At 38.9% G+C, this 15050-nt stretch overlaps 1 protein-coding gene across 1 annotated transcript in view; it reads right to left on the reverse strand.

The window, feature by feature from the left end:
- Positions 1 to 5233, reverse strand: part of AKR1D1 (aldo-keto reductase family 1 member D1) — a 40036-nt gene extending 34803 nt beyond the window's left edge. The window contains exon 1 of the mRNA XM_033099284.1: positions 5078 to 5233. Coding sequence (XP_032955175.1) covers positions 5078 to 5170 — 93 coding nt within the window. The 5' untranslated portion in view covers positions 5171 to 5233. The remainder of the gene's footprint in view (positions 1 to 5077) is intronic.
- Positions 5234 to 15050: the final 9817 nt, after the last annotated feature.

Below are 15050 nucleotides of genomic sequence, written 5' to 3' on the forward strand. Positions count from 1 at the left end.
CTTCTTTCTGAGAAGGGGTTCTGAGCCTTGTGCCCCCTACTTCTGCCAGCTGAGGGGCAGGCTGGACTCCATGTTTCAAGCTCCTTCTTGCTGGTCATCAAGGACTTGGACCTCACCTCTCCTTTGCCCCATATGCAATGCCTTTGGCTCACTCTCCAGGTTATGAAAACTGTTTGTAGTTATAGAAATCTCAACAAGGGCCACCCAGGAAGAAACACTGGATCAATTATGACGCCAATCCACCCTCCTAGGCCACTGCTTCCCCACAGCGTGATGTTTCTTGACCTAACCCATAACTAGATTTGTTCGTGGTTACTTTCATCTTTGAATAAGTGTTAATCTCTCTTAAAATGCCTCAGCTTCCCTTATATTTTAAAATCCCTTGTTTCTAGCCCAGTGTTTCGATTCCTGTGTTACTTCAAAAATGCCTCACATATGGGAGAGGCAATAAATTTATTGAACCAAATTATTGTCTATTTTCCAAAATATGTGCCATCGGTCCTGGGTTTGTATCATTTGCACACCTGGTAATAATCTTGAGTTTTACTTGAAGTTTTTGATTAATATTGGCTATTAGCTCTGTGGGCTGATATTCATAAAAACTGAATTTCCATCAAAGCAAAAAAAAAGGAATGGGATTCAAAACTCTTGCTATTGGACTTACCCAGATGGAGCTATAGGGAGAGAGACAAATAAGGGAGATTTGTTGAAAGGTTATTGTAGATCATTACATCCCTGTATGAAAGCATTCTGGGAAGCTTTCATTGACAAAGGTCACAGAGATAATTAGTATATTTTAGTTTTCATTAGTGATCATTAGGTGAAGTAATGCACAGAAAGCTTAGTGCTACTAAATGTTGGTTCCATCTCAAATTCCCTAAATTCACAGACATGAAACCCCTTTACTAGAAAGTTGGGCATATTAAGAGAAAAAAAAAAATCTTTGTAAGTCAGGAGAAGCTGAGCTGGACAGCCCACCCAGTCCCATAAGACTTCTTCCAAGCTGTTTTCCCACAGTTCCTATCTCCATATGTTCTAGTGGAGGGCAGAAGTTGGAGGAGACAGTGTTAGTCTTCCTTATTTTAGCCTTCCATCTCAGCTCCCATGCTATCTCCTCCCGAAGACATGCCTAAATCTTCGCCTGGTACCCTGTTGCTCTCTAACTCCTGTATCCCAGCTGAACAGGATCCCAGGACAAATATTGACGGACTTGACTATGTGCACAAAACATGAATCAATCCCCGTTAAAGAGTTACCTCAGTCCGACATTCACTTTGTACTTCTTGTGGAATGGAAGGTTTTGCAAAGACTCTCAGTCATGTCGAGCAGAGAAGACTAAATTTTGACACCAGACCTCTACCTCTAGGAGTAAGACTGATTTTGGAGTTAAAGCTAATTTGGTACTTTTATTTCAGGGTGACCAACTTGGACACAGGTAGCTCTAACCTCTGCCTCAGAGTAAATGATAAAGGAGTTGTCAGTTGTGTGGCTTGGAATAGAAAGTATGAGTCTGCTCTGTGTGAGTTATTCCATTCTCCCTACTCTAGTCTTCCCTTTAATCCTAACTCTACCCCTCCCCCTACTGAAAATCTTCCAGCTACATGGTGTATATTTTCCTTCACAGTAGAGTTTCTGCTTTTGTGAGACATACCATTAACTCCATATATCACTTTACAACTGGTAATATTTCTGATCACAAATGTGGTTTGCATGTGTGATCTTCCTTTCTAATAGTATTCTTCTTATGTCATAGTCTCTAACTGGTGTATGTCTTGCCTTCTGAAGTGAAACTCTTTTTGAGAAATGACACATAACTGGCTTTTGAATATCTCAAATCCATAGCATTTATATATATCTCCTAGGATATGTATTTCAGGACATATATTCTTAGATACTTTCATGTACAGAAATACACATAGAAAGTCATAGTTAGAAATATGTGGCTTCAATGATACAAGATACATTTATAACAGGCAATATAGTACAGGCCTTAGAGCATCGTCTCTGAGCCCAAACCATGTGAGTAGTTTCAAATTCCTGCTCTGTTCCTTAGCATTACAAGTTTGAGGCAATTTATTTTATTGCTCAATGCTTCCATTTTTTCCATCTGTAAAATGGCATTAAGTGGTATCTCATTCATAACGTGAGGATTAAATCAGAAAACGCCTATACTGTGCAGCCCTTAAGAGAGTTCCTGGTACATGGTTAAGTGTTCAGAAAATGTTCGCTATTATTGTTGTGTCCATTTGCATCTCCATACCCTCTGAGGCTCACATACATACTATATGTCCCCTCCCACAAACTCATTCATTCGTTAGACAAGCATTAGCTGAACACCCATTACATACTGTAATAGATACCCTACTGGGAATGTAGAGGTCAGCAAGGCAGGGTCTTTTTCCTAGTGAATTTCACAGTCTTGTGGGGAAGCTTGCAGAGCAACGATGATTACGGTGTAGTGTGACAAGTGCTACAATAGTGTTGAGCATAGGACCTACGTGGACATGCAGGAGGGCAAGTTGTGGTGGCTGCGACCTGGGATTCTAAGCAAAGGTATCCTTGAGCTGAGTTTTGAAGGTTTGGTAGAAGGTAGCCGAGTAAACAAATCAGGAGAAAGTGTGTTCCAGGTAGAAGCGCACATGTTCAAAGGCACGAAGGTGGGAGAGTTGTTCAAGGAACGTAGACAGTTGTTTTAATGTAGGGAGAGATTGGAAGAACGGTGATAGACGTTGCTGGATGGACAGGTCTTGACTGAACCATAAATGGAAGGAGTGCGGATTCTACCCTACAGTGGATGGGAAGCCATTGAAATAATTAAGCAGAGCGGTGACATGATCATTTTTGGGTCTGAGGAAGATCCTGATAGCCCCACTTTGGATAATTAGTTAGAAGAGAACAAAATTGGAAGAATAGCCCAAAGATAAGTTAAGAGCCTAAACTAAGATGGTGACAACGAAGATAAAGAGCAGAGTGTGAACTGGGAAAACGTTTCTGAGATGCTTTCAACAGTGATTTAGCAATCATTAGGATGTAACGGGGAGAAATGAGGAAGAGGGCAGAGTGAAGGAATATACTCAGATTTTTGGCTTGGGTGGCTGGGACGTGGTGGTATTTGCTAAGGAGGGGAGATGGTGAGTGTAGTTTTGTCAGGTTGAGTTAGAGGTGCCCTTGAAAGATGGAGCACACACTTGATGGGATAACAGAATTATCCACGGGGCTTGTTAAATGCTGATTCTCAGGCTCTACCCCAGCAGATCCAGATTCAGTAGACGAGAGCTGAAGCCTAATGATCTGTATTTTTTAAAAATGCCCTTGGTGGGGCCAGCCCGGTGGCTCAGGTGGTTGGAACTCCGTGCTCCTAACTCCGAAGGGTGCTGGTTCGATTCCCACATGGGCCAGTGGGCTCTCAACCACAGGTTGCTGGTTCAACTCCTCGAGTCCCGCAAGGGATGGTGGGCTCCGCCCCCTGCAACTAAGATTGAACACGGCACCTTGAACTAAGCTGCCACCCAGATGGCTCAGTTGGTTGGAGCGCAGGCTCTCAACCACAAGGTTGCCAGTTCGATTCCTCAACTCCCGCAAGGGGTGGTGGGCTGCGCCCCCTGCAACTAGAAAATGGCAACTGGACCTGGAGCTGAGCTGCGCCCTCCACAACTAAGACTGAAAGGACAGCAACTTAACTTGGAAAAAAGTCCTGGAAGTACACACTGTTCCCCAATAAAGTCCTGTTCCCCTTCTCCAATAAAATCTTAAAAAAAAAAAAAAAGCCCTAGGTGGTTCTCATAGCCAGTCCATAGTTGTGTAGGGAGACATAACAAGCAGAACAGGAAATACAGACTTATGAGTCTCTGCATGTGCGCTTGGAGCACAGATTATGATGAGGTCACGTGGGCAAAGTAAGAAGAGAAGGAGACCAGTGACCCAGACTCTTAGAGTTGTTTCAACAGCGATTTTCCTTTGCATTTCCAAAACAGGGGAACTGGCAGCTGAAGTGGAATTGAACTGGGTGATTGTAGTGTTAACTACTCTTGCTATCTTTAGTTTATCTTCCTCTACCTTCCATTCTCCATGATCCCCTAGAATTATCTTTCAAAAACACTGATCCAATAGTGTTATTGCTTTGTTCCTAAACTTTAAATAATTCCTCCTTTTCTATAATCCAGTCTCACTTGCATTTCCAGATCCTGCTGCCATGACCTCCACCACGAATTCCATATGCCAGCCGCCGTGGGCTTGGTCTTTCCTTGGTGTATCATATATCCTGGGCCTCTATACTTCCCCTTCTGCCTAACATGTCCGGCCTCAGCTCTGCTTCTTTGCCTGATGAACTCACACTTAGCTTTACAGAGGTCATTCATCTGTGAGCACTTAAATTTCAGTACCATTTCTTCACATAGCACTGTTTATTCTGGCAATCAGTGTGATGTGTTGAATTGCAATGAGATTAGCAGAAAGATTCAAGTAGAAACTTTATTGTGTTTTAATGGAAACCCACTTCAGTCTTCATGGTCAAACTATTCCCTTTCCTGTGTTTTCAGTGAGATACTGTTTATAGTTCTAGGATAGCATTTACTCTTCTCTTCATTGTTCAATAATTAGTTATTAATAACTGTGCCTTCTCTATTAGATATCTAATCTCTAGACTCTTCTTGTCATATTTGAAGCTTCTATAGCTTAGTGCTTCATATGTAGTAGGTTTTCACTTCTTGTTTGTTGGATTGAACTAAAATAAAAATTCTTAAATATAAACTGGAAAAAAACCACGAGTCATAAACTCAGTAATGTCATGTGCATGAGATGAATCAAATAATCAGCATCCAGCTGAATTTTAGGAAAGGAAGCAGAAAGGTCCCATTCTCTAACCCAAGAGAATTTGTAGTCACAAATTGATTTAGTTTAATGTTTGGCTCAATACTCATGCAGCCAAATAGTAGTTCTTGGAAGTTGCTTTCACTATTACAAAAGGTAAATCAATGAGATCCATTCAAAATGAATTAGATTATGCTTTAGAAAGGTTTCTTAAAAAAAAAAAAAAACACCCCAAAACCAAAAAACACAGAAAGAGAGAGAAGCTTACTATTTTAGGTTCTGAGTAGGTACCAATCCCGATGACAGGAATGCTATTTCCATCACTTAGAGGTATGCGGTGATCTGCAGCACTGAGGTCCATCTTGGGGTTTCAGATTTCTAGAAATGATTCTGAACACCACAGTAAGAGTCTTTTTTGGAGAGGTATCCTATGGCCTATTTAATAAAAAAAAAAAAAAAGGAGGGCCAGAGGGAGGAGCAGTGGGAGGGAAGAGATATTGACAGATTTATTTCTCAACCTGTTTTCTTTGAGGTTGTTCTGGAAATCCTAACTGAGATTGCTCTTTGAACTTTATCAGAGACATATAAATAACTCATTGAGAGTTTCTGCTTACTCCTCTGCAAAGGAAAGATTGAAAAAACAAAAGGAAACAAAATCTAGCTGGCTTCTCTCCGTTGGGATGCTTTTGTTGCCAAGTAACAAGTCTATCTCAATTTCTTTTAAACTATAAAGGAAATTTATTGGTTCACATTCCTGAAAACGTCAACATTAGGGCTAGCTTAAGGTGAGACTAGAGTCGTTTCCCAGACTTTTCTTAGAGATTCTGATGCAGCAGAACTGAGAAGCGGTCTGAGATTTTTATCACCTTAGTTAAGTTTGGCAACCACTGGGCTGGATGGAGGAACACATGATATGTCCAGGACTGAATTTCTCACTCTCTAGTTCTCTCTGCCTCCTTGCTCTTTCAGCAGACTCTCCCCTTATTGTTGAAAGAAGGTAACCAGTCCTTGAAGTGGTGACGTGGTCCCAGGCTCAAATTGACCTAGAAAGAGTATTTGCTTACTCCGTAGGTCCCACAGCAATCCAGGAATGGTCTTTTTGGCTTCACTTGCCCTTCTTGGTTTAATGATCCATCACTAAATCAACCAGAGTGGTCAGAAGAAATAAAAGACTGATTGCCTAAAGATAATTAGAAGCCATTTCTAAATTGGGAGTGAGGTGAATCCCACCTGGGAAGGCTCTTAAATGAAAGGAAAGAAGTAGCAGTTCGGGAAACAATGAACAAATGTGTATTATAATCTTCCTCCAAAGGACGGGGCTGTGTATAAGATAAGAACTTTGGACCTGGTGACCTCAAATATAAGTTGATGAAGTGCATCTGTAATTAACTTGTCCTATCCCCAGGAAATTCACTCTTGCTTATGTACATACAGGCAGCCAGTGGACACAGTACTTGCTACGAGGTTGGGGCAGTGTGGAACACGGGCAGTGATGGTGTAAATCACCCCCTCACGTGTAAATCCATCCAGCAAACACTTATTGTGAACCTCTGTGTGCTATGATGTTGCCTAGTCTATGTTCATTTTTATTATTATTGACTTTTTTGGTGTTTAGCTCTATAAATTTTGGCACATATACAGATCTGTGTAACTACTGTCCATTTCAGTTGGGATACTGAAACGTGTTATAACCCAGGGATCTCTGCTGTGTCATTGGAATTCACCCCTGGTTGTTTGCAAAAGGTGAAAAAATGTACAGACTCAGCCTGAAATGAGGACAGCAAGGAAGTAAGTTTATTTAAGAAAGATGCCGGCATAGAAGTTGCCAGGGCAGACAACTGCTCCTAAATTTAGGTTAGCTTTTTCTTATATAGGAATGGGTAGGTAAATTTCCTTACAACAGGAGATGGGACATATAGACCGAGGTCATTTGATTGACATATGTTGGTTATATAACTAGCTTCTTTCTGAGCATGCTCTTACCCAGAATGCATACAGAAAAACCCACAGGGGGAGGGACAAGCCTTAATGTTCATTCCATTCTAATTGCATTATAATCAGGCTAGAATTCAACTAATGGACAGGATTTAATAGTTTAAGCATGTGTGAAGAACCAATTAATACCAGTTGGGTCTTATCTCCTCTTTTTATGAGGGTTTAGGCATCTTAGGTTTATTTCTAGGGGATGAGCCTGGGCGGTTCCTGGGGAGGAGATGCAGGCCTGGGCAGGCCCCCTTCAGGTTCACTTTTATTAACCCTTTTCTGCCTCATCAATCGCCATGCTAGTTCCTTATAACACCCTCTACTTCTCCTCCCCCCTGGAAATCACGACCTGTTCTCCATGGCTATAGTTTTAGTTTTAGAGAATATCGTGTGAATTGAGTCATACAGGGTATAGTCTTTTGAGATTGGCTTCTTTCACTCAGCATAATGCCACTGAGATTCATCCAGGTTGTTGTTTGTATCAACAGCTCACTTGTTTTTATTGCTGTGTAGTATTCCGTTATATATATGTACCGCAGTTTGTTCCTTTATTTGAAGGATGTTGGGTTTGTTTCTTTCTAGTTTTTGGTGATTGTGAACAGAGCTGCTGTGAACACTGTGTACAGGTGTTTGTATGAGCATGAGTTTTCATTTCTCCAGGAATGGGATTGTCAGGTCACGTGGTAAGTGTGTTTAACTTTGTAGGAACCTGCCAAATTGCTATTCAGAATGGTTGTAACATTTTGCATTCCCTCTAGCAATATATGTGAGTTGCAGTTGTTCCCCAGCCTCAACAGCACTTGTTATTGTCAGTATTTCTTTCTTTTTTTTTTTTTTTTTTGGTAATTCTGGCAGATTTGTCATGGTACCTCATGACTATTTTAATTTGCACTTTCCCTTTGGATAATGATGTTGAATACTTTTTCATGTACTTATTTGACATCTGTATCTCTTCTTGGTGAGGCACCTGTTCTAGTCTTTTGCCTAATTTTCAAATGAGTTGTTTGTCTTCTTAGTGCCGAGTTTTGTGATTTCTTGGTAAACTTTTGATACATGTTCATTGTTGGATATATGGTTTGCAAATATTTTTTTCTCAGTCTGTAGCTTGTTTTTCACTCCCTTAATTGTGTCTTTTATAAAGCAAGTGCCCCTAACTTTAGGTTAGCTTTTCTATATAGGAAAGGGTAGGTAAATTTCCTTACAGCAAGATTGGTAGTAAAACAAACCGCCGGGCGGCCGGTTAGCTCAGTTGGTTCAAGTCTGGTGCTCTTGGCAACAGGGTTACTTGTTCGATCCCTACGTGGACCACTGTGGGCTGTATCCTCCGCAGCTGGATTGGAACAACTGCTGGACTTGGAGCTGATGGGTCCTGGAAAAACGCACTTAAATAAATAAAAGTTTAAAGTTTAAAAAGTGTTGAAAAAAAAAACACCCAAATCCCCCAAAAAAGGGTATCGTGTTCTCTGAAAATTAATCTGGTTTCAGAGATTTGAGCAAACTGTCTATTTATGTAATCATTCGCTTCAACAGAAGGTTTTGAGTCAACTGCTTTTTTGGGGGATTGTCTACGTCTAGGGGATTTCCCAGAACTCTCAGCTTTCCATTGACATGGAAGTCTGATGATCTAGAGAAAATGTTAATTGCCTTTTTATTGAAAATATGAATCACTATCTTAGGGTTTTCCTACTGTGTTGACTATTAATGGTACCTGACAAGCTCCTAGTCCTTGAAGTTGAGGCAGATCTTTTGCCTCTCTTCTAGAAGACTTTATTTACCTCCAGATTTCAGGTCATTCAGAGATTGCTGACATGGTTAATTTGGAAAGGCCACCTATACGTGTATATTGGTAAGATTACTAGTATTTAGTCAGATCAGCATGCACCCCCACCCCTTAAGTTTGGTAAGCAGAAGAATTTGCGTAATCGTTCCAAATTAATAAAAATTTGGAGAATGCCAAGTAAACCTGATTATTTTTACTTATTTTTAAAATAAGTCTTAGTGGTACCTCTTGGTCTTTCCAGTAATTCAATGATAGTTTAGTTATCAAAATCCTTTACCTAAACTGAAAGAATTTCCCAAGTTGGGACCTTTGAAGGGACTCATGAAACCCCGCAGAGTTTAGTCAGGTAATGCTTTGATTTGGGGGTGAAGAATAGAGCACAGCAATGCAATTTAGGCAAGCATGACAGGTTGCAGAGATGCCCTCCCAGGCTCAGGGGCCATATTCACACACAGAACACGCCATGTCTCCTGGTTGAACCACCAAGATCTGTGTGAGGTATCTTAGCTTAGGCTAGAACTCAAAATCGAAGTTCCCAGCACAGATTTTTATGACTCTTGAGCCACATAATCAAGTCCAGCTAACTTAACTGGTTTGGCGAATGGCACACCATCTGTAAAGAAACTTATTTGGGGGGTGGAGAGGGTTGCCAGGGGAGTCTCACCCTTTAACCAACGGGTCATGAAACTGCTCTTTTCTTCGCCAAGAATCGATCGTGTCATCCGGGAGACCCAAAGATAAAGGTAGTGTTATTCCGTTCCACCTGTAAGTCGACCCTGTTTTCCATACTGTTTTATGTTTCTGAATTTGGGGTCTAAATTTTGGGAGAGGCAAAATCAGGAGTCTTTAGAAAAGAGAAATTATGAACATAAGATGTATGTCTCCAGAGACAAGAACTAGTTATAGGAAATGTTTTATTTTGTCCAGGCAGTATTTTAAAAGCATATCACAATGAGAAACAATAACAGGTAGAAACTTTTAACTCTTTTAAGCAATAAGAAACTTTTTGTTGAAATTATTTAAGTGTATGCTAGAAGTAATGAGGGCTAATGGAATATTGTGACAATAAAAAAAGAACCTCTGTGGCACAAAATAACTGACTAAATTTACAGAAAGAGAACACAAATTGTAATTTTATCTTTTGATTCACTATTCATGTAATAATCTATAATAAAGGATTTATCAATACTCCTTTATATGTAAGTATTAGGACATACAGAGATATATAAACATATAAATAGGTGATAAACATAAAGATTTTAATTTTAGTCTTAATATAGAACTAATTCATAAGTATAGCAAATAAAATGTTTATCATATTGAATTTATAATCTTAATCATCTACAATTTCTTTGATAAATAAACAAATCATATTTATTACCTATTTAGCCAAAATAACCAGTTCTTTCAAAATAAACAATTCAAAATTTTCTTCAGACGCAAGAAAAACTAAAGGACAGGAAACCAATAAGTGGTCTACTTTTTTTTTTTAAGAGGACACACATTTTATATCATTTATCTCAAAAATAAACATATTACATAACATTCCAAAGGCATTTACACATATTCTTAATACTTTAGAAAGAATGAAGTAACAATATTTCATTTGTAGGCAGCAAGTTTTCAACTGAGAAAATGTAAAACATTTCTCTTCCTGGAAACCATGTACTGTGCATAATTTTTGGAAACTGTCCGTATCTGTGAGACTACGCCTTATAGTCCTTTCTTTGTCTATCAATTCTTATTTTTATGACTTTTACACCATGGAAAAAAAAAATACAGTGTGCTCTGTCACCCATGTATCACCAGTTAGAAGTATTCTATTCTTCTTTACCTATGCTGAAAGATTAGATCTATGCCCTGCCAGACACGAGTCCTCATAGTTCTGAAGTATTCAGAAACACATGTTATTAGTGGTTATGCCAGGCCCATGGATTTCTCGTGACTCAGGGAAAGGAATTATACCTTAGGGGCTGAGAAGTCTCGGAGGAAGATGTGGTACATCTGAATCACCAAGAAGAAGAACCAGCTCAATCCCAATACTGCCCAAGACTATTCTGTTTGTCTGCTCGTCATTTTGTTGCAAACCCCACAAAACCTGTAAAGATTGCCTCTACATCAAGACTTAAGAAGCAATAATAGAAACACTCATCAGTGTTATGGCGACAGATCAGTTTTGGTAGGCATCTATTGTTTTGTCTGCCTAGCTGTCCTGCCATCTTCTGGAGGCAATCCTACCTCCATCTCTTTGAAAATTGCTCCTTTACTTAGTATAGTCCTGTGGTTGTGTTAGAGGCTGCTAATCATAGTATCTTCCCCACTTCCTGGCCAGTGTCAGTTAGTCCAGAAGGTAGGCACATAAAGTAGGTTGGTCCAATCAGAGTCCCTCTTGAATTTAGAAAGCTGAAGTTGATTTCTAAATTCACGAAGAATCAAGCATTGCTGATAATTGTGGTTCCTGCGACAAGGAGGATGAGCGGAGAGAATGTCACTGACAAGCAAAGAAAAGGATAAGCAAGTGATGGAAAATGTCCTGCCAATGTTCGTGCTCCGTGAATCAGTCATTCCCAAGGTCTAGCCGCCTCACTGTTACATGAATCAGAGGCTTTGTGTAAGAGGACTTATAAGGAGAGGGATATAAAATACAGAAAGATGGGAAACATATTTGGTCAGAACAAATCAGGGACGTTTTTAGTAGACAACAGAAAAGTGGACAATGTTTGGAATATTCAGAATATATTTTTGCATTATGTCTGCTGTAACCCATTATGTATGATTTACCCATATTCCATAACTGAGACATTATTTTTCCCATATCAGACAGGAAAAAAGTCTGCCTGATTGGAGAGACTCATGGGAAGCAGGCGTTCTCATGTTTTGAGAGACGAATGCAAGGTGGTACACCTCTATGGAGGGAAATTTGGCAATATTTAGTAAAATCACATATGCATTGATCCAGCAGGAATCTATCCATAGATACATTGTTAAAAAGATAAAATTATGTGTGCACAAAATATTCACTGCATAAATTATTCATATTTGCAAAACACTAGGAAGAATCTCAAAAACAACAACAACACAACAACAAAAACTCTTGACAGGGACTATTTTTCTGGGTCCATTGCTGAGTCTTCCATAGACCATTTCACAGTTTTGTTAAGTCAGCTGCTTCTGGTTGATGGTTGCTCCATGACTTGTGTGGACATGGGCCTATCATTGATTTCTTTGTCAATAAATGTGATCTTTGGTCACATTTGTTAGACACTGTTATGTGACAGATAATTACAATAGATGAAGCATTATGTAAACCTGGCAGATGTGCTGTGAGCGAGGAAGACACATTTGTGCCAAAGGGTCCATTTCAATGAGGACAAAATGTCCCCTCTTTGATAGAAGGGGTCCAGTGTAATTGATCTGTCGTCAATGAAATCAATACAGTCTTTAGGGAATAGAGCAATATCTGCTGTGGTCTTGTGGGGTACCAATGAAGTAACAGGTCATTCTCTAACTAGCTACATAACTAGCTAGACACTGCCCATGAATTAGTGTTGACCTTTAGACTATTTCTCCATGCACACAAAATGGACAACTACCGGGGGTGCCAAAAAAATGCATACAAGTGGACCCTTTGGTCAGCGTTGCTCAAGCAGTAGTTCCCTATAATCAGAAGTGTCTGGACGCTGATGGGAACCACTTTGAGCACCTCTTGTCATTGCAGAAATCAAACATGACTTGTATTTATCTTTTGTTATTGGTAAATATTGAGTATTACAATTTTAATAGCTTTTTCCTTTCTTAAAATGTTGTATACGTATTTTTGGCATCCTCTCTCTCTCTCTCTATATATATATATATGTATGTCTCTCTCACTATATATATACCACCCAGTGGTCTGCCTTGTGGGAGGATTTACCTTCACCTATATCTTTGGGCTACTCTGGAGTAAGGCCACAGTGCAGCAGTCATTTACTTCTGTCTGATGCTGACCATTGCACATGCCATATAACTGTAAACCAGGCCTTTGGCTTTCCTTTTTTATTAACTGGTCATGTGGAACTTCCCATGAAGATGGACGTGCAAGGAAATCATAGAATGTTAGGACTGGTAACAATGGTGACCATTACCCACCCTTGGCTTGAAAAGATAAAGAGAAGGAGTGGTTTCTGAAACCAACAGAGTGATGGTCTTTCAAATTTTGTTTCTTTTAAAAATTGTGTTTGATTATTTGTAGTTTTCCCTGTGAACCAAGTACTGATAAAAACATGTCCATGCAAAGCCTTGTACATTAATGTTCAAAACAGATTTAGTCATAAGAGTACCAAACTGGAAACAACACAAAAGTCCAGGAATGGGTGAATGGATAAACTATTCAAACAAGGAAATGCTACTAGCAACAAAAAAGAGCCAATTGCATATGCATGCAACAACACAGATGAATCTCAAAACCATTATGCTTAGTGAAAAAGACAGACACAAAAGAGTACGTAAATTATAATTCCATTTATATGAAACTCTAGGAAAGACAAATCTCGTCTATAGTTATAGAAAGCTGATCAGTGATTGCCTGAGATCTAGGATGGAAGGTTGGATTTCCTGGGAAGGGACACAAAGGAATCTTTTGAGATGATGGAAATGTCTCCTATATCTAATTGTGGTGGTGTTATACGGGTATATAATTTGTCAAATATTACCTAACTATACTCTTAAAAGGAGTGCATTTTATTGCATGTAAATTATACCCCAATAAAGTTGATTTAAAATGTATTACTTGTACTTTTAACTTCTTCTCAGAGGTTTAACTTTAACCCATTTATCACTCTCTTGATTTCTATAACATTGTTATCATGTATTTTAATTTTATACACATTTTAAAGCACCTCCATTATATAGTTGTTATGTTTTCAGTCCATGGTAATTTAGATTTACCCAAATGGTTGCTTTGGGGAGCTCATTTCCTTCCTTTTTCCTTCCTTCCTACCTTCTCTCCTTCCTTCCTTTATTCCTTCCTTCTTTCTTTGCTTCCTTCTTTCCTTCCTGCCTTCCTTTCCTTCCTTCTTTCCACCCTTCTCTTCCTTTCCTGGCTTTAGCTTTAATGATTATTTCAGTTTGTTTCTTTCTCCTTCCAGTGGTTGCTGACCTCTATGTCCTGTCTACTAAAAGGCGGGGCATTTACTCTTCTTTTGGCTTTCTATGATGTTTATCAAGTAAACATGACATTGATCTGGGACAAATCTAAACCTATTCGAGAACTCTAGGGCCAAGGGTCAGGGAGCTGAATAAATGCACTTTTGAAGACTTTTTCCATAAACACTGCTGGATATCGCAATATTGTAGTAGAAGGAAATGCATTAATGCATAATACCCATTATAATATGATTATTCATTGATGTATCTGTCTCTCCTAGTCAGTGGGTTCTTGGAGGTGAGATACATGGTCTGGAAAATTTTCTATCCTCAATGACTAGCAGTTTCTACAATAGAGGCTGAAAAAAGGGTTTGTTAAAATTCAGTTTACATGGATGGTCTAGCCTCTGAATAATGAAGCCAAGAACTTCAGAGTTGGAATAAACTTTGCAAAGATACTGCAGTATTAATAGAGCAGCACAGTGTTCATGTCCTAATGGTATGATTTGTTGAAGAGACTGTTTTTTTCCATATTGAATGGTTTGGCACCCTTGCTGAAAGTCAGGTGACCACAGACACATGAATTTATTTTTGGACTCTCAATTCCATTCCATTGATCTTCATATCTGTTGTTACACTGATACTAAACTGTCTTGATTACTTTGCTTCATAGAAGTTTTTTTATATCTGGAAGTGTGAGTCTTCCTAATTTGTTCTTCTTTTTCAGGATTGTTTTGGCTATTCAGTCTCCCTTGCAATTCCATATACATGTCGTGTCCAGTTGTTTCAGTATCATTTATTGAGAAGACATTCCTTTTGCCAATGAATTGCTTTTGCTCCTTTGTCAAAGATCAGTTGAATATGTTCGTCTAGGTGTATTTCTGGGCCCACTATTTTGTTCTGTTGATCTATTTGTCTGTTCTTTCACCAGTACCGCAGTCTCTTGATTACTCATATATTTTATTTTAGGGCTCAGTATTAAAGATTTAATTTAATTGCATGTAGATAACACAATTAGCTAAGCTTTTTAATACCTACAAATCAGACATAATTGCATATTCATATCTTGCAAAACTACAATAAAGAACTGGAAATTAAAAACTTAAACTATGATGATAAACTCTGCCTGTGCAGTTATTATTACTTGGTAATAATAAATGGAACAAAATTTCAGAGATGATATTTATTACGGAGCCTCAGTTATAATGATTTGGAAATGGGGTAAATATCTAGAAATTAAACAGGTGCAGAATGCTTGTCAGAAAGAGTAAAATTATATACGGTGAACACAGGACAGGAAGGAGACCTTTTTATCTATTGAGTAGCTCTAGTTTTTAAGTAACTGTAAGAACAT

Source organism: Rhinolophus ferrumequinum, chromosome 26 (assembly GCF_004115265.2).
Source record: "Rhinolophus ferrumequinum isolate MPI-CBG mRhiFer1 chromosome 26, mRhiFer1_v1.p, whole genome shotgun sequence".
Classification (NCBI taxonomy): domain Eukaryota; kingdom Metazoa; phylum Chordata; class Mammalia; order Chiroptera; family Rhinolophidae; genus Rhinolophus; species Rhinolophus ferrumequinum.